The sequence below is a fragment of the Schistocerca gregaria genome, chromosome 3 (assembly GCF_023897955.1).
Source record: "Schistocerca gregaria isolate iqSchGreg1 chromosome 3, iqSchGreg1.2, whole genome shotgun sequence".
Taxonomy (NCBI): domain Eukaryota; kingdom Metazoa; phylum Arthropoda; class Insecta; order Orthoptera; family Acrididae; genus Schistocerca; species Schistocerca gregaria.
Window position 1 is genome coordinate 411,430,993 of NC_064922.1, and position 21,489 is coordinate 411,452,481.

General features: G+C 45.9%; 1 protein-coding gene across 5 annotated transcripts in view; it reads right to left on the bottom strand.

Moving 5' to 3' along the window:
• LOC126356279 (F-box/LRR-repeat protein 2) overlaps nucleotides 1-21,489 on the bottom strand; it is a 706,156-nt gene that overhangs the window by 168,637 nt on the left and 516,030 nt on the right. Inside the window, exon 2 of one of the 5 annotated variants that reach the window (XM_050007149.1) lies at nucleotides 7,420-7,506. The exons of the other annotated variants lie outside the window; for them this stretch is intronic. Within the exon in view, the coding sequence (XP_049863106.1) occupies nucleotides 7,420-7,506 (87 nt within the window). The remainder of the gene's footprint in view (nucleotides 1-7,419; nucleotides 7,507-21,489) is intronic. 5 annotated transcript variants of the gene reach the window in all.

Here is a 21,489-nt window from a genome sequence, read left to right on the forward strand (position 1 = left end):
CTTAGAAGAAATAAGTACAGTCCCCAGTAGTTAGACTTCATCAACTGTCTGTAAATACGTCTGCGTTGTTGATAGAGTCTCTCAAAATAGTTGCAAATTTTGACTGACAAATGAGGGTTGTCGAAATTCGGCTCCAACCACATACAACTGAAGTGCAGTGCCAGCTAGGTGTGCTATTTCTGTGCGACCAGCGCCGACTTTCAGGTAATTTTAAATGCAACCTATTACACAGACAGCTCACAAGTGCTAAAACATCATTATCACTGTTCATTTTTTAAATTATGTCTGAGCTTCTTTTTATGTATACTTCCTTCTCAAGAACTGCTCTACTGCCATGAGAATACAAATGAAGCTTAAAGGAATAAAATCGGTGTCGGGATCTCCCAATTTCAAAAATAATGATATCGAATAAATGGTATGCTATTTAGAACTAACAGTGATTGTACCGATCAAGACGAAAGCTAAACAAAGATACTCCCTTGGGGATGGGACCCACTTGAAACAATCAACATGGCTGATTTGGCCAACTTCATTTTTATACGAGGGTAGGAACTTTAATAGTGGCAACTATTTAGTTACAGGTCGTACAAAATACATACATGTTTCACAGGTTTATTGACCTTAAGAGCAGTCACCAGCATTGTGTATAACCCGTTGCCAGCGATGTGGCAGTCTTAGGTTATGTTGACAGTTCGAGCGGCGCGGTCTATTGCCCGACAAACTTGTAGCAGTTCTGAAGCGAATGGCATGAAGTGTTTCCTTCAGTTCAGAAATCGAGTTGAACTCACGAGGCTTAAGTCAGGGGAGTGCAGTAGCTGGTATAGCACTTGGCAGCCTCATCAGCAAACAAATCAGTAAGATCTTGCACTGTACGTGCTTTCTAAGCTGAAGGAATCACTTCATGGCATTCGCTTCAGAATTGCTACAAATTTGTCGGGCAATAGACCGCGCCGCTAGAACTGTCAACACAATTGGCACTGCTAAGAGAATCCTTCGACTTCCACATCGCTAGCAATGGGTTATACACAATGCTAGTGACTACTTTGAAGATCAGGAAAACTTCGAAGTGGTTCTAAGTTCTAGGGGACTGATGACCATAGATGTTAAGTCCCATAGTGCTCAGAGCCATTTGAACCATTTGAATTTGAAAACTTTGAAACACGTCTCTATTTTGTACGAGCTGTAAATAAATAGTTTCCAGTATTAAAGTTCCAACCCTCGTATATTAATCGTTCACCGAGTCTAGTGTGCTCTAAAACTCTCAGCTCTAGAGATTTTTTAGTGGCAGTAGAAATCTCATACCACTAGCTATGTACATTTATGACGCAGTGGAAATAATAATGAAAAATAAGAAGAAATATAGTCGTTCATCTAATGCAGTTTAATGGACACTCAGATATTCGGGACAGCTATGTAATAAATGGACACATAAGAGGAAGCACTGAGGGAGGAAAATCATTACTTACACAGCGTCCGTAGTCTGACTTACTACACATTTCAAGAAAAGAAACATTCCAGCAAACACCGCAGCAGGAAAAGGGAGTAAGTACCCTCACTGCAGCGATCCATTCGAAAAAATCATGCTAAAGCCAGAAGGATCCTCGTAGGAGTCGCATTACATCATTAATCGATCAAGGTTTGGTCACGCATGATACCCGACGGACTTCTGGTGTACTGCAGTGAAAGAATCACGTAAGTGCGGTCAAAATCCAGATGACGACGGAGGACTGAACGATGTCATATAGAGATATAGTAAACATACTTAACACCACAATACATGTGGGAACACTGCACGAAAATGTGACAACGAACATTGAAACCGCAATGAGGTAGAACTATCTCGAAATGGACGGTGTAAAAGCAGTTGGCCTGCAAGAATCGGACAAAAACTTCGGACGCACCAAATACTCACGTTTCTGAATTTACGCGCAAGTTTAACCTAAATGTATATGTAATATTTAACCGTGTTAGCCTTCCGTCAACAGTAGACTGGAACGAGTGATAGGAGCCGACCTGAAGGAAGATCAGTTTGGGCTCCGGAGAATGACGACCACGCGAGGCAGTACGCTCTCTACGAATGTCCTAAGAGAACTTTAGGAGGACAAAGCTACTTTTATAAAATTTGTAGGTTTACAAAAGTCGTTCGAAGGTATTGACTGGAATATACTCCGCCAAACTTCTGAGTTGTCAGGGATAAGATACAAGGATGGTACGTTATCTACAACTTACACAGAAACCACAGTATAGTATTAAGAGTTCTATGGTGTGAAAAAGAGCGAGGAACTGAGAAAGGGCTGAGACCAAATGGCAGCCTATCCACCATGATGTTCAGTCTTTACACAGAACAAGCGGTAAAGGAAACAAAGGAGAAATTTGGAAAAGAAATTAACGTTCAAAGAGAAGATATAAAAACTTACAGATCTGTCGATCATGTTTTTGTTTTTTCAGAGACAGCGAAGGACTGGGGAGGGCAGATGAACCGAACACATTGTGTTTTGAAGGAAGGTTGTAAGTTGAATATCCAGAGAGGTAAGTCATTGGAAATTTAACGCAGTCTAATTGAACCAGGTGATGACGAGGGAATTATATAAGGAAATGAACACTAAAATTAATACATGGGTTTCGCTATCTTAGGAGAATAATAAACGACCGTGGTCGATGAAGAAATGATGTAAAATTTGTTAATATCGAATATAAATTTAAGTAATACGAGGTCTTTCCTGAAGCTAGTTGTCTGCAGTGAAGTCTCGTATAGAAGCGAAACTTGTACTGTAGGCAGTGCAGACAAGAAGAGAACAGAAGTTATTGTAATGCGGTGCTGCAGAAGAATGCTGGAAATTAGATGGGTAGATCGGATTGCTAATGAAGAGGTAATGAAACGAATCGGGGAAAGAGGAAATTTATGGTATAATTTGATTAAAATAATAAATTGTTTGACAGTACACAACCCGAGGCATCAAGGAACCACTAGTTTATTAATGGAAGGAAGTGTGCGGCTGGGTGAGAGTGCGAAAGTCGTAGTAGGAGATTAAAGCTTTGCCCAGACTCAAATCGATGTAATGATAATTAAATCAAGACCCGAAGCGGTCGACAGGCGTTGATATACATCAACGGGGACAGTTGAAAATGTGTGGCCCGACCGGGACTCGAGCCCGGGATCTCCTGCTTACATGGCAGACGCTCTACCCATCTGAGCCACCAAGGGCACAGATGATAGTGCGACTGCAGGGATTCATCCCTTGCACGCTCCCAGTGAGACCCACATTCCCATCTTAAGTCCACACACTGCATTCGTAGTGCTCCTGCCCATTACACTCATTACTCGCGGCAGACAATCTTACCGAGACCCGTAAGAGTTTGGGCAATGCGTGTGGATCCATCACAGAAGAAGGAGGTCAATGGCTGGTTAGCCTTAACTATATATGAGGAAGGTATCTGTTCTTTCGGTGGCTCCGATAAATAGAGCGTCTGCCATGTAAGCAGGAGATCCCTGGTTTGAGTCCCGGTCGGAGAACACATTTTCAACTGTCCCCGTTGATGTATATCAACGCCTGTCAACAGCTTAGGGTCTTGATTTAATTATCATTTCATTCTAAGAGAGCTGCATGGTCACCGATGATATATGTTCTTTCGGACATGGCCGAAAGAACAGATACCATCTTCATATACAAATGGATGTAGGTTGCAGTAGTTACGGAGACATGAAGAGACGTGCACAGGAGAGCCTAGCGTGGAGATCTTGGGAATGAAGACCGTAACAACAAACAATCAACTGCTATTTGAGCAAGGACAGGTCTTAGTGTTATTGGTTTTAAGCGCGCTAGTACAATTTTCATTCTGTTTACATCCGTCCATTGTACACAAATGTCACAAGACACATGGTACGCCACATCAATTTAGGCTGTCTGAAATTTAATAACATCATATTTTCGTTTGTCACAGTGAAAGTGCAAAGAACACTTTCCTAACTCCATTAATGAATGGTACAGTTCATAACAGTTCTTATGTTATAGACATACGAGGGGCGTTCAGTAAGTAACGCAACACATTTTTTTCTTGGCCAGTTTCGGTTGAAAAAATGCGAAAACACTGTAGTTTCATGAAGTGCCGATAAATGGAGGCGCTACATGTAGCCTTCACAATGGCATCTGCAACTTAGATTCGTTCCAAACATAGAGCTGTCATTAAGGTTCTATTGGCGGGAAACCAGACACCAGAGCATCGCAGACATTCGTAGGTGCTTGCAGAATGTGTACAGGGAACTGGCAGTGAATAACACAACCATGAGTCGCTGGGTGAGGCGTCTGTCATCATCGACCCGGGGTCGCGCAAAGTTGTCCGACCTCTCGCGTCCCGGTCGGCCGCACACAGCTGTGATTCCTACACTGTTGGAACGTGCGGACACTCTCATTCGAGATGATTGGCGGATCACAATCAAACACTCAATCCACAACCGGACGTCTCCGTCGGTAGTGCTGACTCATTCGTCCACCAGCTGGGGTACTGAGAGGCGTGTGCTCAATGGGTTCCTCGCCACCTAACAGAAGATCATAAAGAGCAATGAAGGAGCAATGCGGAATTGCGTGCGCTTTACGAGGCTGATCCAGACAATTTTTGTTGAAGATCGTCAGAGGCGATGAACCATGCATTCAGCATTTCCAACCGGAATCAAAACCGCAGTCCATGGAGTGGCGCCGGACCACCCTCCTATGTCCGCCCCGATAGCTGAGTAGCGGTCGGTGGGCTGCTCGCCCTCTGTAATAAAAATCTGAGTAAAGGAATCAACGATCAACTTGAACGGATGTCTTGTGACGTCCGTCCAGTCCAAACGCAACAAAAAATACCGAACAAAATGAAAAAAAAACTGGCCAGCGTGATGGATTGCCGTCCTACGCGCCCGGGTTCGATTCCCGGCTGGGTTGGGGATTTTCTCCACTCAGGCACTGGGTGCTGTGTTGTGTTCTTCATCATTTTATCCCCATCCGGCGCGCAGGTCGCCCAATGTGGCGTCGAATGTAATAAGACCTGCACCAAGGCGGCCGGACTTGCCTCGTAAGGGGTCTCCCGGCCAATGATGCCAAACGCTCATTTCCATTTTTACCTCTGCTATGAAGAAAAAATTCAAAGGTGCACCATCTGCCAGTCAGATCATGGGGAGGGTCTTTTGTGACTCTGAAGGGGTTATTCTGTTTGAGGTCCTCTCTTATGGTGCAATGATCCACTCTGAAGATTACTGTGGTCTCCTAAGTAAAATGAAGAAAATTCTTCGGCGTGTTCGTCGCCACAGAAATTCAAACGAACTTACCCATGACAACGCAAGCCCTCACACAAGTCTGCGCACATGAGAGGAGCTTACGAAACTTCATTGGATTGTTATCCTCATCCACACTACAGCCTTGTTCTCGCACCTTCCGACTGCAATGTGTTTGGCCCAATGAAGGATGGAGTCCGCGGGAAGCAGCACGTGGGTCATGGTGAGTTTGATTCAGTAAGACGTTGGCTCCGACGCCGACCAGTAGAGCGTTACCATGCGGGCATACAGCTCCTCCTAGTAAGGTAACAAAACACGGCTTTCCGGATTGGGAAGGAGCGCCTGGTCCCCGGCACGAATCCGACAGGCGGACTCGTGTCGAGGTCCGGTGAGCCGGTCAGTCTCTGCATGGTTTTTAGGCGATTTTCCATCTGCCTCGGCGAATGCAGGCTGGTTCTCCTTGTTGCGCCTCAGCCACTTTATGTCGGAGATTTCTCCGGAAACAAGTTCTCCACGTACGCGTGCACCACTATTATTCTACCACGCAAGCATAGGGAGGGGTTACACTGATCTGGTGTGAGACGTTCCCTGTGTGTGTGTGTGGGGGGGGGGGGGGGAGGGGGAGGGTAAGGGTCAACCGGGGGCCGAACCGCACAATAACACTGAAAGAGTGGTTCGGTGTGGGGCGGCGGAGGAGTGAAGTGGACTGCGGCTGTCTTCGTGGTGCTGTGGACCACTGCGGCTGCGGCGGGGTCGAAGCCTCTCCGTCGTTTCTAGGCCCCCGGTTAACATACAATACAGTACAATACATGGTAACATAAGGCTGTCTGAGACTATGTTGAAAAATAGCGTTTTGTAGCCAAAAGAGTGGGGAATAATATGATGTAGTGTAAACTGAATAAAACAAACCCGTTTTCGGAAAAATGTGTTGCATTACTTTTTAAACGCCCCTCGTACATAATGACATGTACACCAATGCATTCTGTTGTTTCTCGAGACACTGTCAACTAACACTCGCGCTTCCGTGACTGTATCCAGCCCAACAGGTTCCGTTCTGATACGTTTAACAAGAATGCAGTAAGTCTGGAGATGCTAACAGGGCAGTGTGGGAATCGGATTAAACAAGGCTGTCCAGGAAGGAGAAAGTGAACGGACTGGTCGTAGCAGTATGTGCCGATGGTGTTGAGGTGAACTATGGAGTGGGCAGGCACTGTAATTTGTTGTAAGTTACCAGGTAAATCGAAAGGGTTGGATGTTTTGGATGACGGTTGTGACCCCATGGATTATATCTTTAGTGGTGGGGGCAGGACGTAGCGAAGTTTCTGAGTGTAGTGTGTATCGACAGAGGAGGTGATGCTGGTGGCCACTTTTCAACATCAGCGCCTTCCACGGGCAAGAACGTTGTGGTAACGTTCTTGCCAAATTCATATTTATTCAAATATGAGGTAGACGACCAAAACCTGAGCCTGGCGGTGGAGGGCAGGACGTAGCGAAGTTTCTGAGTGTAGTGTGTATCGACAGAGGAGGTGATGCTGGTGGCCACTTTTCAACATCAGCGCCTTCCACGGGCAAGAATGTTGTGGTAACGTTCTTGCCAAATTCATATTTATTCAAATATGAGGTAGACGACCAAAACCTGAGCCTGGCGGTGGAGCCCCGGCTGCCTAGTGGGGTAGTTGTTTGTATTGTATTGAATGTTAACCGGGAGCCGAGAAACAACGGAGAGGCTTCGTCCCCACCGCAGCCGCAGTGGTCCACAACCCCACGACGACTACCGCAGTGCAACTCACCCCTCCGCCGCCCCACACCCTATCACTGTTTCAGGGTTGTTGTGCTGTTCGGTCCCCGGTGGACCCCCCCCCCCCCCCTCCAGGGAACGTCAACGTCTCACAACAGACGGGTATAAACCCCTGTGTTGGCGTGGTAGATTAATGGTGGTGAACGCGTTTGTGGAGAACTTGTTTGCGCAGCAATCGTCGACGTAGTGTAGCTGAGGCAGAATAAGGGAAACCAGCCCGCATTCGCCGAGGCAGATGGAAAACCGCCTAAAAACCATCCACAGACTGGCCTGCTCACCGGACCTCGACACAAGTCCGCCGGGCGGATTCGTGGCGGGAACCAGGCGCTCCTTTTCAGTCCGGGAAGCCGTGGCTTAGTAGTTTACTCACCGTGTTATGGAAGTGGCTGCGCACTGTGGCCCCGGACCCCTCGGTGATGTAGACCTGCGCGCCCTCCAGGGCGATCTGACCCCACACCTGCACAGCGCGGCGGTCAGTGCGTGGCTGTGGGGGCGCAGCGCCGCCCTTGTCTCCTCGCCTCGCCTCGCCCCGCGAATGCGAGCGAAGCGGACAAAACTATGAGCACACAGGCGCAAGCAGCAGCGCAGGAGATGAGCCACAACGCAACTTACATTCGGACGTGCTGTTTCCAGTTGCAGAGACACGTCGCTATCGCGTCTTTATCCTTTTATAACTTTTATAGCATTCTCTCATTTTCCAGAAAAAAATTTACTTCTTAGATGTGTTACTACCGTTCTTTTTTTCTCTCATTGCCGAATTATTCGAGTGATGTGTGTTAGGAACAAACTCGCTCGCATAGCCAAGCGCGTTACCACACTGCTTCCTTACTGAGGGGTGGAAAGTAGGGGGAAAGGGGAGGGGGGCACTCTTCGGCAGCGGATTGAATTCACGCGGCGGTTTAATGACCTGGATGCGTTCTTTTCTTTTTTTCCACATTAGACTACATGACTACCGGACTGGTATCCATTTCCTTCCTCAGTTACACGCTCGATTCGCAAGCATTTCGAATGTGGAACAACACACTCTGTAGTTCGTCCTGTTGTAGTTAGCGTCGCTGTCTATAGACAGTGGAGTCCCTGTTTCGATTACCAGTCGCTGAGAAGTTTCACTGGAAAGCCCTTACACATCCTCCATACAGTAGCGGCCTTTCCCCATGCGATTTCCGTATTTTTGGATCCACAATCAAAGAAATTCGTGGTCGTCGATTTGCTTCGGACGAAGAGGTGCACGCCTGACTACAACGACCGTTCCTTAGACAACAGACACGCACCGTATGCTGGCTTGAAGGGTATCTATACTATTGGCCATTAAAATTGCTATACCAAGAAGAAATGCAGATGATAAATGGGTATTCATTGGACAAATATATTATACCAGAACTGACATGTGATTACATTTTCACGCAATTTTAATGCATAGAGCCTGAGAAATCAGTACCCAGAACAACCACCTTTGGCCGTAATAACGGCCTTGATACGCCTGGGCATTGAGTCAAACGGAGCTTGGATGGCGTGTACAGGTACAGCTGCCCATGCAGATTCAACACGATACCACAGTTCATCAAGAGTAGTGACTGGCGTATTGTGACGAGCCAGTTGCTCGGCCACCATTGACCAGACGTTTTCAATTGTTGAGAGATCTGGAGAATGTGCTGACCAGGGCAGCAGTAGAACATTTTCTGTATCCAGAAAGGCCCGTACAGCACCTGCAACATGCGGTCGTGCATTATCCTGCTGAAATGTAGGGTTTCGCAGGGATCGAATGAAGGGTAGAGCCAGGAGTCGTAACACATGTGAAATGTAACGCCCACTGTTCAAAGTGCCGTCAATGTGGACAAGACGAGTAACCAATGACACCCCATACCATCACACCGGGTGATACGCCAGTATAGGAGTGACGAATGCACGCTTCCAATGTTCGTTCACCGCGATGTCGCCAAACATGGATGCGACCATCATGATGCTGTAACCAGAAACTGTAGTCATCCAAAAAATAACGTTTTGCTATTCGTGCACCCAGGTTCGTCGTTGAGTACACCATCGCTGGCGCTCCTGTCTGTGACTCAGCGTCAAGGGTAACCGCAGCCACGGTCTCCGAGCTGATAGTCCACGCTGCTGCAAACGTCGTCGAACTGTTCGTGCAGATGGTTGTTGTCTTGCAAACGTCCCAGTCTGTTGACTAAGGGATGGAGACGTGGCTGCACGATCCGTTACAGCCATGCGAATAAGATGCCTGTCATCTCGACTGCTAGTGATACGAGGCCGTTGGGATCCAGCACGGCATTCCCTATTACCCTCCTGAACCCACCGATTCCATAGTCTGCTAACAGTCATTGGATCTCGACGAACGCGAGCGGAAGTGTCGCCATACGATAAACAGCAATCGCGATAGGCTACAATCCGACCTTTATCAAAGTCGGAAAAGTGATGGTACGCATTTCTCCTCCTTACACGAGGCATCACAACAACGTTTCACCAGGCAACGCCGGTCAACTGCTGTTTGTGTATGAGAAATCGTTTGGAAACTTTCCTCATGTCAGCACGTTGCAGGTGTCGCAACCGGCGCCAACCTTGTGTGAAAGCTTTGAAAAGCTATTCATTTACATATCACAGCATCTTCTTCCTGTCGCTTAAATTTCGCGTCCGTAGCACGCCATCTTCGTGGTGTAGCAATTGTAATGGCCAGCAGTGTATGTTGATGTAGACGAACCCCAAACATTTCCTCTTGAAGACAGTGGCCGCTTCGCCTCTCAGTGGGATAAATGTTTTTCAACAGTTATGGTGTTTATTTTTTAAATAACACACAGTTTACTTACTTTTTCCATGTGTCTCGTTCTCGTTTGACTGTACCTTTTAGAATCTATGAAAAGAAGAGCGTCACGAATGACCACAGATTTGTTTGATCACCAGAGAGGGACACGGAAAATGTTGAAAAATATCAGTTGGCAGAGTACGGAAGATTAACAGAAGAAGTGACATATTCTTCGTCCCCATACGTATGGCACAGGTAGGGACCGTGAAGACAAACTGGAATGACTGCAGACGCACAGAAGTATTTAAACAGTCATTCTTGGCCTGCTCAGTACGTGGCTGAAATGGTAGGAAACCCCTAAATGTTATACCATGAATAGTATCCTCTGCCATGTAAGTCACAGTTAGCAAAAATAACTTTCCTTATTGTACATATACGGTATAGGTTGAAGACTAAATGACTGAATTTGTGGGTGGTTTGGAAGTATACAAAACCCTCACCTCTGGCAAAAATAATTGCACATAAACGTAATGCTTATAACCCATTTACAAAACATAAAACTAAGAACGCATTGTCTTGCAACACAAACAGTCAGAACACGAGTTGCGAATTCTCTTTTCCACGTAGGGTATGTGTTATTCAGATTATATGTGATTCAGTGACATAAGATGTTTACATATCGTATATTAAAGATAATCTTTCCCAGTTTTAACTACATTTGCAAATGCGAAGTAGCCTATTTTGCGCTTACTATTCTTTTAATATTTTCACGACCGAAATATTGATTTGTTTCAGACTTCCATCTAAATCTTGTGACGATAAAAAATTCAAAATACCAACTGCCTATCGCCACAAACACCATTTTCGATGTTACAGTCACTAATCTACGTCTTGAGCTACCAGAAATTGTAGTGCTTGTACGTAAACACTGTAATTTTGGAATATGATTACACAAGCCCAGAACAGTCACAGTGTTTAAAAATCGGTGAGGATGCGCACGTAGGGTTTTAAATTGAAACGAGCGCATAAAACTGACTTTAGGAAACTCAGGTGCGATTCGAAGAATCCTCAAGAAATACAGTCCACCTGAAAGGAGGTAGCTTACAATACCCTTGTTCTTTTGTGAGCCTGGGCCCTTACGACATAGAACTCGATAAAAGATGCTTATCCAATCCAGTGCAGACGCTGCATGAAGCGTTGCGCATCACGGTAAAGATTATTGTTAAAATATCGAGAAGATTCATTCGTGGAAGTCATCCAGTAGATTGCTTTGCTCCTACGTATATCTTGCGAAATGGCCCTGAAGATAAAATTAGAGAAATTCGTTCTCCACGCCCACCATTTGCAAGCACCCTCGGCTAGGGAGGAGTGTAGATGTAGATGTACACTCCTGGAAATGGAAAAAAGAACACATTGACACCGGCGTGTCAGACCCACCATACTTGCTCCGGACACTGCGAGAGGGCTGTACAAGCAATGATCACACGCACGGCACAGCGGACACACCAGGAACCGCGGTGTTGGCCGTCGAATGGCGCTAGCTGCGCAGCATTTGTGCACCGCCGCCGTCAGTGTCAGCCAGTTTGCCGTGGCATACGGAGCTTCATCGCAGTCTTTAACACTGGTAGCATGCCGCGACTGCGTGGACTTGAACCGTATGAGCATTTGACGGACTTTGAGCGAGGGCGTATAGTGGGCATGCGGGAGGCCGGGTGGACGTACCGCCGAATTGCTCAACACGTGGGGCGTGAGGTCTCCACAGTACATCGATGTTGTCGCCAGTGGTCGGCGGAAGGTGCACGTGCCCGTCGACCTGGGACCGGACCGCAGCGACGCACGGATGCACGCCAAGACCGTAGGATCCTACGCAGTGCCGTAGGGGACCGCACAGCCACTTCCCAGCAAATTAGGGACACTGTTGCTCCTGGGGTATCGGCGAGGACCATTCGCAACCGTCTCCATGAAGCTGGGCTTCGGTCCCGCACACCGTTAGGCCGTCTTCCGCTCACGCCCCAACATCGTGCAGCCCGCCTCCAGTGGTGTCGCGACAGGCGTGACTGGAGGGACGAATGGAGACGTGTCGTCTTCAGCGATGAGAGTCGCTTCTGCCTTGGTGCCAATGATGGTCGTATGCGTGTTTGGCGCCGTGCAGGTGAGCGCCACAATCAGGACTGCATACGACCGAGGCACACAGGGCCAACACCCGGCATCATGGTGTGGGGAGCGATCTCCTACACTGGCCGTACACCTCTGGTGATCATCGAGGGGACACTGAATAGTGCACGGTACATCCAAACCGTCATCGAACCCATCGGTCTACCATTCCTAGACCGGCAAGGGAACTTGCTGTTCCAACAGGACAATGCACGTCCGCATGTATCCCGTGTCACCCAACGTGCTCTAGAAGGTGTAAGTCAACAACCCTGGCCAGCAAGATCTCCAGATCTGTCCCCCATTGAGCATGTTTGGGACTGGATGAAGCGTCGTCTCACGCGGTCTGCACATCCTGCACGAACGCTGGTCCAACTGAGGCACCAGGTGGAAATAGCATGGCAAGCCGTTCCACAGGACTACATCCAGCATCTCTACGATCGTCTAGATGGGAGAACAGCAGCCTGAATTGCTGCGAAAGGTGGATATACACTGTACTAGTGCCGACATTGTGCATGCTCTGTTGCCTGTGTCTATGTGCCTGTGGTTCTGTCTGTGTGTTCATGTGATGTATCTGACCCCAGGAATGTGTCAATAAAGTTTCCCCTTCCTGGGACAATGAATTCACGGTGATCTTATTTCAATTTCCAGGCGTGTATATTTGGTAAAGGTGAAGACGTAGCCAGTGCTACAACGAATGTTTTGCATAGATGGGACTTTCGAACGGTGATCTGGCGTTGCTTTCCAAAGTTCGTTCAGAACCAGCTTTGGTGGTGAACAAATGCGAGGACGCACTTACTCTCTCAAAGCAGTAATCTGAAAAGTAGAGCTATACCGATGTAGCTGATTAACTGAACAACAGTCTGAGACACTAAAACGTGAGAACGCCTGAGAATGTTGAGTTTACGCACTTTGTAGGACAGCAGAGATCGCCTCGGTCATAGTATCCTCGTGCAAACCTTACACGGCGACTTAAAACTTCCATTCGTACAAGCATTCAAACTTAAGGGACTAAGAGATCACTTTACAGTCTTTTGAAGGGTCACTTTAAACGCTTCACAGTAATCCTGACTCTGCTAACTTCTCCTCAAGAACGATGGGACCAAGCGTTCCTTGAATATGCTATGGTGACAAACTAAACTGCCTATTCTCAGCTGCAAACAATCGTTAACATATGCATCGAAGGCAGTGCATTGGGAGAAACTCGTTATACGGAGTGAACGATCGGACACAATGTTTTCAAAGCTACTATCGTCAACCCCTTTCAGTGCAGTACACAGAAATTCTGCAGCATCTCATCACCTCAGAGCTTCTTTCTCGAAAGTATGCGTTGCAAAATTCTTAGGTTTCAACACTATAGTGCCAAGTTACATACGCCTCGTCAGGTCATGGACACGTTCCGCGTATCGTTTTCGTAAATGAATAAAATCCGTGCAGTTTAAAATTAATGGTAAAAGATACCAAAACTGTGATAGTACAGCCGCGAGGGATTAGTCGAGCGGTCTGGGGCGCTGCAGTCATGGACTGTGCGGCTGGTCCCGGCGGAGGTTCGAGTCCTCCCTCGGGCATGGGTGTGTGTGTTTGTCCTTAGGATAATTTAGGTTAAGTAGTGTGTAAGCTTAGGGACTGATGACCTTAGCAGTTATGTCCCATAACATTTCACACAAATTTTTTTTTATAGTATTCAAATGGAAGCAAATAGCAAATTGTGCTCTCAAGGAAAGTAGACAACTATTAGTTGACAAGCCAAGACGTTTATAAGGAGTAAGCTCCTGAGTTTCCATAAAAGATGGACATTGTTGGAGACAGACGCAAAGCGCTTAACAGCAAGGTAAACGTGGCTTTGGAAAGAGGTAATTTGGTATAGCCGCACGGAAAGAAAAATCAATGAGGATTTTCTAAAAGAATTGTGTGAGCAGAAAAATTTCATATCCACCAAAAAAAGGAAAACGTTTCGACATTTGTTGAGACAAAATAAGTTTTTAAGATGCAGATTGAAAATCACCCGCAGAATTGGCGAGGAAAGGAATATACGGGAAACACTGACAAGGAGAAGGCACAGGACATTTATTTAGACAGCAGGAAATAACTTGCATTGTACTAGAGGAAGCTGTAAAAGGTAAAAATTCAAGATAAAGACAGAGGTTTGATTACGTCCAGCAAATAATTGAGGACGGGTGTTGCAGCTGCTAGTCTGAAATGAAATAGTTGGGACAGGAACTCGTGGAAGGCGGCATCAAACCAGTCAGCAGACTGATAACTCAAATAAATAAATGATGCGGGCCAGCGGCTTGCTATAAGTCGAGCTGCTGTACATAACACAGATACAGAATCATACGAGACGCGACGACAACTCGTCGAGTCCCTCGAGAGAGTAATAATGAGAAAAAAAATGTTAATCTCGGGAATTGAGAATCACGAACGAATGCAGTTAGCCATGAAGAGTCAAGTAAGAAGAGCACACAGGCAGTGCCAGCCCGACCTAGCTTAGCGGTCTAACATTGGTAGAGCCGTAAAGTTGGTTGTTTGCCTTGCAAATCTTCCTTAACAGACGAAGTTGTCACGGGCAGTCTACAGCGAAACGTCTTCGCAAAAACTGAGTGAATCTATACATTGTTACTCCCAAGATCATGGAATCGAGCACTTTTACCGCATAATAGAGGGAACTCCCCATTAGTGTTAGTCGCAAAGTGAAGCAAACTAAGAACTACAAAGAAATGGGGCTGAGAGGGCGCCTCTCAATAGTTTTATAACCCCCGCTGTAGCACGACGGTGTGCCTTCTACGGTAGAAAGATGACCCCGCAACGAACGTGACTGAGACTGGCAACGGAAAACGTTCCTACTGCTTTCGATAGAAGAGCGCCACTCAGGCTCCCAGAGGTCAGGTTAGGAGGCCTGCAGTGGCGCCACATCTCCAAATGCGGGCGGGAGCAGTGTTCCTAAACGCTGACATTCCTGTAGTGGTGGTTTCACTTGGCCAGGGAAAATTGGTTTTAATGCGTAAACTGGCAGATTATTTGACTGAGTAATTAACCGACTTATAGGCCCTTGTCTACTACCGCGAAACTCATGATTAGCCTACATAAACAGTACGAATCTGTAGTTGGATTATAATTTTAATCAGCTCACTTTCCTTGACGGGGACTCGACTGCACAGCTGCTGGGACTACTGCACGTGTTATATACGTCATCGAAAAGTCTCCTAGGCGTTTCACCAATATTGTTTCCAGAGATTTATTGCCAACTAGCTCTTCCCGGCCACGCGTCGCTGTGGCTCACTCTGGTTAAATGATGGAAAAGAAAGAAAAGAGAAAGCACACTTGCTAATATGAGAGGGAAATGTATATATATCCCAGCCTCCCCTGCCTCTGTCCGTCTCGTCTCCCCTCTATTTGTCCGTCTAGTCTCTCTCTCTCTCTCTCTCTCTCTCTCTCTCTCTCTCTCTCTCTCTCCATTCCCTACTATCTCCACCTTTCCGCTTTCTATCCATTTCTTCCCACCACTCTATCCATCTCCTATTCCCCCTCTTTCTGATCTCGAGTCTAGTTTATTGTTATTGACTATATAGATAGCGTAATCTAGCAGTAATGCATCTCTCTTCCTATTCGTACGTAATAACTTATGTTTATTTACTATACCTTCGTTTAATGCATTCTATTAAAATCGACTCTGTGGTACCAGCAATACGTTTGTTATACTCGATTCCAAGGCAATGACTGTTCCCCACGACTGTGATGTAAACAAGGTTAGAAAGAAGTTCTGCATTGGTTGCAATATCGTCTGTCTGTTTTATCGCAGATTTAGATTTCAGCTAACAGTGTAGTCAATGCGTTATAGGTAGCCATGTATACCCAACGTAATTGTACTAACACATATTCCAATATAACTTAGGCAAGTACAAGAGTTACTTCAGAACAAAATGGTGACTCGAGGCAGAATCCCACAGGGATCAAAGAATCAAGATACATCTATCTGAAGGGTCCATGTGTCAAGCGAGTGTCTCAAGTTGTCTTTGCACTTATGTCTTTTCCTAAAGACAAATTCTTTGATCAGCTTATAGTGCTGTCGAAAGGAAAGTTAGCTGGATTAATGCTTGCACATGCGTAACTTGTATTAAAATATGAGTTGCAGCAATTACGTTGGGCCTACACGAGAACCGACAAAGCAATGTTGATAGCTGAAATCTAGATCTGCAATGGAAAAGACAGATAATATTGCTACCGAAACTGACCTTGTACCTAGTCTGAATAACTTTAAAGTTTGCGGAGATATGGTTACCACGCAGACTCATTAGCGACCACGTAGATAGAACTCAACACGCCGTTCTTAATGGGAAGAAATCGTAAGACGTAAAAGCAAATAAGGAGCACCTCATGGGACTGTTAAGAGGAGCATTACTGTTCACATTCTATTCAAGGTAACTTCCCGATGGGTGCGGAAAATCAAACGACGTGCAGATAATACTCAAAAGAATCGAAAAATTCAGTACTAATATTGACGCAAGTCATTATTTATAAGCTGTCGCCAGTATTTTCTGGTTTACAAACGATAAATCAGAAGAACGTAATACGAACAAATTCATAAGTGAAATAAGCACATACAAAAATGTTCGCACTGTTGATAGATCTGTCATCTGTGTGTCGCTACCTGCTCCATAAGTCGTTACTACAAACTAAAAATGTTATTTTGGAAATTTGTGTTAATGACTATGAGACCAAACTGCTGAGGTCATCGGTCCCTAGGCTTACGCACTACTTAATCTAACTTGAAGTAACTTACGGTAAGGACAACACACACACCCATGCCCGAGAGAGGACTCGAACCTCTGACGGGGAAAGCCGCGCGAACCGTGACAAGACGGCTGAGACCGCACGGCCACCCTGCGCGGCCGTTGGTTATTGAATGTTGACATTATTTATGGAGGAAAACGTTGAAAAAAAAAGAACTGAAAACGAAATTTCATCTGCAAATTTACATTCTGCAGATAAGCGTACACGTGGAAATGTCACCCGGTATAAATGACCGAGTGAGTAACATGGGGAGCTGCGTGAGGCTGTTGGTTGACACAGCTGTGCCTATAGAGAGCGTGGCACGCCGAAAGACTGCATGCAGCGCAGTGCAGGAAGACCTGCACAGGATCAGCGATTTGTGTGAGGACTGGTAGTTGTAACGGAACCTAAATAAATGTATCAACGATATGCAAACTGTTGAAGTGGAGAAAAATCTGGGACAACTAAATTATCCACTGCTAGTAATTTCCCTTCGTGTTCACTCGCAAACAGAGCGCAGGAAAAACGACTACATATAGATCTCCGTACCAGCCCTAATTTCGTTTATTTTACTTTCGTGGTCTTTAAGCGAATTGTACGGTGGTGGCAGTAGCATCGCTGTACAATCTATTTCAAATGTCGCTTCGTTCCAATTAATATCGCTTTGCAACGTTACGCCTAGATATTTAATTGACCTGACTGTTCAAGTAGCACGCTACTAATGCTGTGTTTGAGCATTACGGGATTTTTTTTCTTACTCATACTCATTAACTTACATTTTTTTTTACATTTACAGCTAGCTGCCATTCTTCGCACCAATTAGAAATTTTGTTTAAGTCATTCTGAATTCTCCTACAATCACTCAACTTCGGCATTTTCCGTACACCACAGCACCATCAGCAAACAGGCGAAGACTGCTACTCGCACCGTCTGTGAGAACATTTATGTATAGAAATAATAAGAGCGGTCCTGCCACACTTCCCTGGAGCACTCTGACGATATTCTACTCCTTGATGAACTCTCGCTGTCCAGGAGAAAGTGCAGGATTCTATTACTTAAGAAATCTTCGAACCACTCACATATGTAGGAACCTATTCCGTATGCTAGTACCTTCGTTAATAGTCTGCCACGGAGGACTGTGTCAAAGAGTTTTCGGAAATCTAGGAATATGGAATCTTCCAATTGCCCTTTATCCATAGTTCGCAGGATATCATGTGAAAAAAAGGGCAAGCTGAGCTTCGCACTGACGGTGCTTTCTAAAACCATTCTAATTTGTGGACCGAAGCTTTTCCGTTCCACGGAACTTAATTATATGAGTTCAAGAATTCTATAGAAAATCGATGTAATTTTGCAGATCATCACTTTTATCCTTCTTATAAATAGCAGGCACGTCTGCTTTTTATTGTAGCCTGGGACTTTGAGCTGGGCGACAGATTCCCTATCGATGCAAGTTAAGCAAGGGGCCAACGCTATAAGGTGCTATTTGTAAAACCGAATGCGATAAACTTGTTTTCCTCTCTTTCAGTTGCTACTCTACACCAGGAATGCTTATTACTATTTTCTCCATACAGGAGACTGTGCGACGTACAAACGCTTATGTTTGCAAGATCCTCTTGCGTGAACGATTTCTTAAATGCGAAATTTGAAACTCTGTTCCGTTACACTCATTTCATGATGTTCACCTGTATCTTTCATTACTGAATATTTTCTGCTCTATTTCATCTGAACTGCTAGACGAGCCCAGGTAAAGTACAATATTGCCAATGTTAAGACCGTCTTTCGCTTGGTTCCGATGAAATATTTCGCGTATTTTACAACCAACGTGCTTCGTTTAGTAACGTGGTATTTCACATATTTAAAAAATCCATCCGAACTGGCCTCGGACGACCACCGGTACCGATCGACCGATCGACCGATCGACCGCCGTGCATTCCTCAGCCGATAGCCGTCGCAGGATGAGGATATGGAGGGGCGTACAGTCAGCCAAGAGAGAGAGAGAGAGAGAGAGAGAGAGAGAGAGAGAGAGAGAGAGGCCAAGGGATGGATACAGTAAGCAAATTCCGAAGGATGTAGGTTGGAGTAGCTATTTGGAAATGAAGAAGCTCGCACAGGATAGAGTAGCATGGAGAGCTGCAGCAAACCAGTCTATGGATTCAAGATCACAACAAACAACACAGTCAACACATCGCTCTCCCGGCCGTCGTCAGTTTTCGTGACCGGAGCAGCTACTTCTCTATCAAGTAGCTCCTCAATTGGCCTTATAAGGGCTGAGTGGACGCCGCTTGCCAACAGCGCTCAGCAGACCCAGATGGTCACCCATCCAAGTGCTAGTCAAGCCCGAGAACGCTTAACTTCGGTGATCTGAGGTGAAGCGGTATTACCACTGTGACAAGGCCAATGGTACTCCACACATCAATTAGTTACTAATGTGATTATTTTACGTATAAATTAGTATTATTTTTCCTATGATTTATTCTTTGTGAACTAAAGAAAAGTAGCAATAACTCCGTAAACACTGAATGGTACATCGATTCCTTGCAGCATTATCTGTATCTAGTTTGACTTTGCATATACGTCGCAGAATTACTCTGTGTAGAATGTGAACAGTAATGGATTCTTTAACACTCCTGCTGTGTTTCGTAGCTTACAGTGAAGTCAACGTGCCAAAGAGCAAGAAGAATACAGATACAGAATTAAACATAATTAAGAATTGGTCATAAATTGCTGCGCAAAAGTAATAATAGTAGAAAGAAGAAAATAAAGGAAGAACAAATCGAAGCGATCGCTATGCCGTACTGTGGAACAGTCTCGCAAAAGATCGCGAACATTTGTAAACCATACGATTTCAAAATAGCCTTCCAGGCAAATAATCCACTGAGGTATAACCTGAAACACGATGTCGGTAAAAATAGAAACAATTCGTGGCTTTCCGATGTGTGTGCTGTAAAAGCGGAAACGTGAAGTATGGCGACGTTATTACCAAATACGTCCAAACAGGACCAATGTACTACAACTCTTTTCTTGGCTGCCGAAAATGTCTCAAAAATGTCTGTCAAAGTCCACTGTTGTGTAATGGTGCTCCAAGTTCCTTGCTGGTCGCGATTTGTCACAAGAGGGCCCCATATTGCAAATGGGACAACGCAATAGCTAAGACAGCTATAATCCTGATCTCTTCCCATGCGATAATCACGTCATTGGTCCTTCAAAAAAGCGACGATACCTGTCGGACGAGGATGCGCATCAGGCAGTTACGGACTTCTTGTCGCAGCAGGACACGGCGTTTCACCAAACGGGTATCTTCAACCCAATGCGTCGGTGGGATGATTGCCTTAATGCTCACGGCGATTGTGCCTGAAACGCATACTTATTCTGAGCTGTGCGGTCTTCTAACGAAAAGTCTTCGCCGCCTCTTATAAAATGGACCGTCAAAGAGAACTTTTTCGATCAGGTGCAAGAAACACAAGTATGCATTCGGACTAAGCAGCTACGACAAAAGAAGCTGCTGGGAATTATATGCACAGAACAGGCTGTCCCCTTAAGGGAATAGAAGACGTGGATAACATGCGCGTAGAAAAGAAAGGATGTAAACTTGATTTGCTATAAGAACTGGAGATCGCCGTTCCTGAAAAGAAATATGACAATATTCTTAAAGCACAAATGAACGATAACGGAACGAGAACTTTAACGGCTTTTTACGAGGGTAATCCCAAAAGTAAGGTCTCCAATTTGTTCATAAGTACAGAACTCTGTGTGGCAGTTGGTCACGCGCTGTGTGTAAATATGCCCACGCCGCGCTGAGGCGCTCAGTCTTGGTTTGGCAGCCGTTGAGAATGGAGCTCCCGTTGGATGTCACCGCCAAGTGCGCATTGCGCGCAGTTATTCGGTTTTTGAAAGCGAAGGGCACTGCGCCCATTGAAATCCATCGCTAATTGACTGAAGTGTATGGTGAGTCGTGCATCGACGTCAAAAATGTTCGTAAGTGGTGTATAGAGTTTGCAGTTTGTCGGACCGAGATTCACGACGAACAAAGGAGCGGGAGATCGTCAATTTCTGAGGAGACAATGTTGAAGGTTGAGCAAAGCATGCGTGAAGATTGGGGGATCATCCTTGGTGATCTCTGCGCGTTGGTTCCTGACGTTCCCCGAAGCACCGCTCACAGAATTTTAGGGGAAACATTGAACTACCGGAAGGTGTGTTCAAGATGGGTGCCACGCATGCTGACTGAGGACCACATGCGGCGACGAGTTGATGCTACCCGCTCATTTCTTCACCGCCTTGCAGCTGAACAGGACTACCTTCTGGACTCGTGACGAAACCTGGGCATACCACTTTACACCTCAGACCAAGCAACAATCACAACAGTGGCGGCATCCTTCTTCGTCAAAGCCGCGGAAAATCAAACAAACACAATCTGCCGATAAAGTCATGGCAACCGTTTTTTTGGGATCGGAAAGGGGTACTGTTGGTCGGCTTTATGCCCACTGGGACCACAATTAACGCTGACAGGTACTGTGAGACTCTGAAAAACTCAAACGGGCAATTCAGAACCGGAGAACAGGAGTGTTGAGCAAGGGCGTACACTTTCTCCATGACAATGCTCGTCCACACATTGCTCGGCAAACCGTTGCTCTCCTGCAACAGTTTCAGTGGAACATAATCACCCACCCACCCTATAGTCCTGACTTGGCGCCCAGTGACTATCACCTGTTCCCTAGGTTTGGCCGGGAAGCGATTCAGCTCCGAGGACGAGGTGAAAGAAGAGGTTCA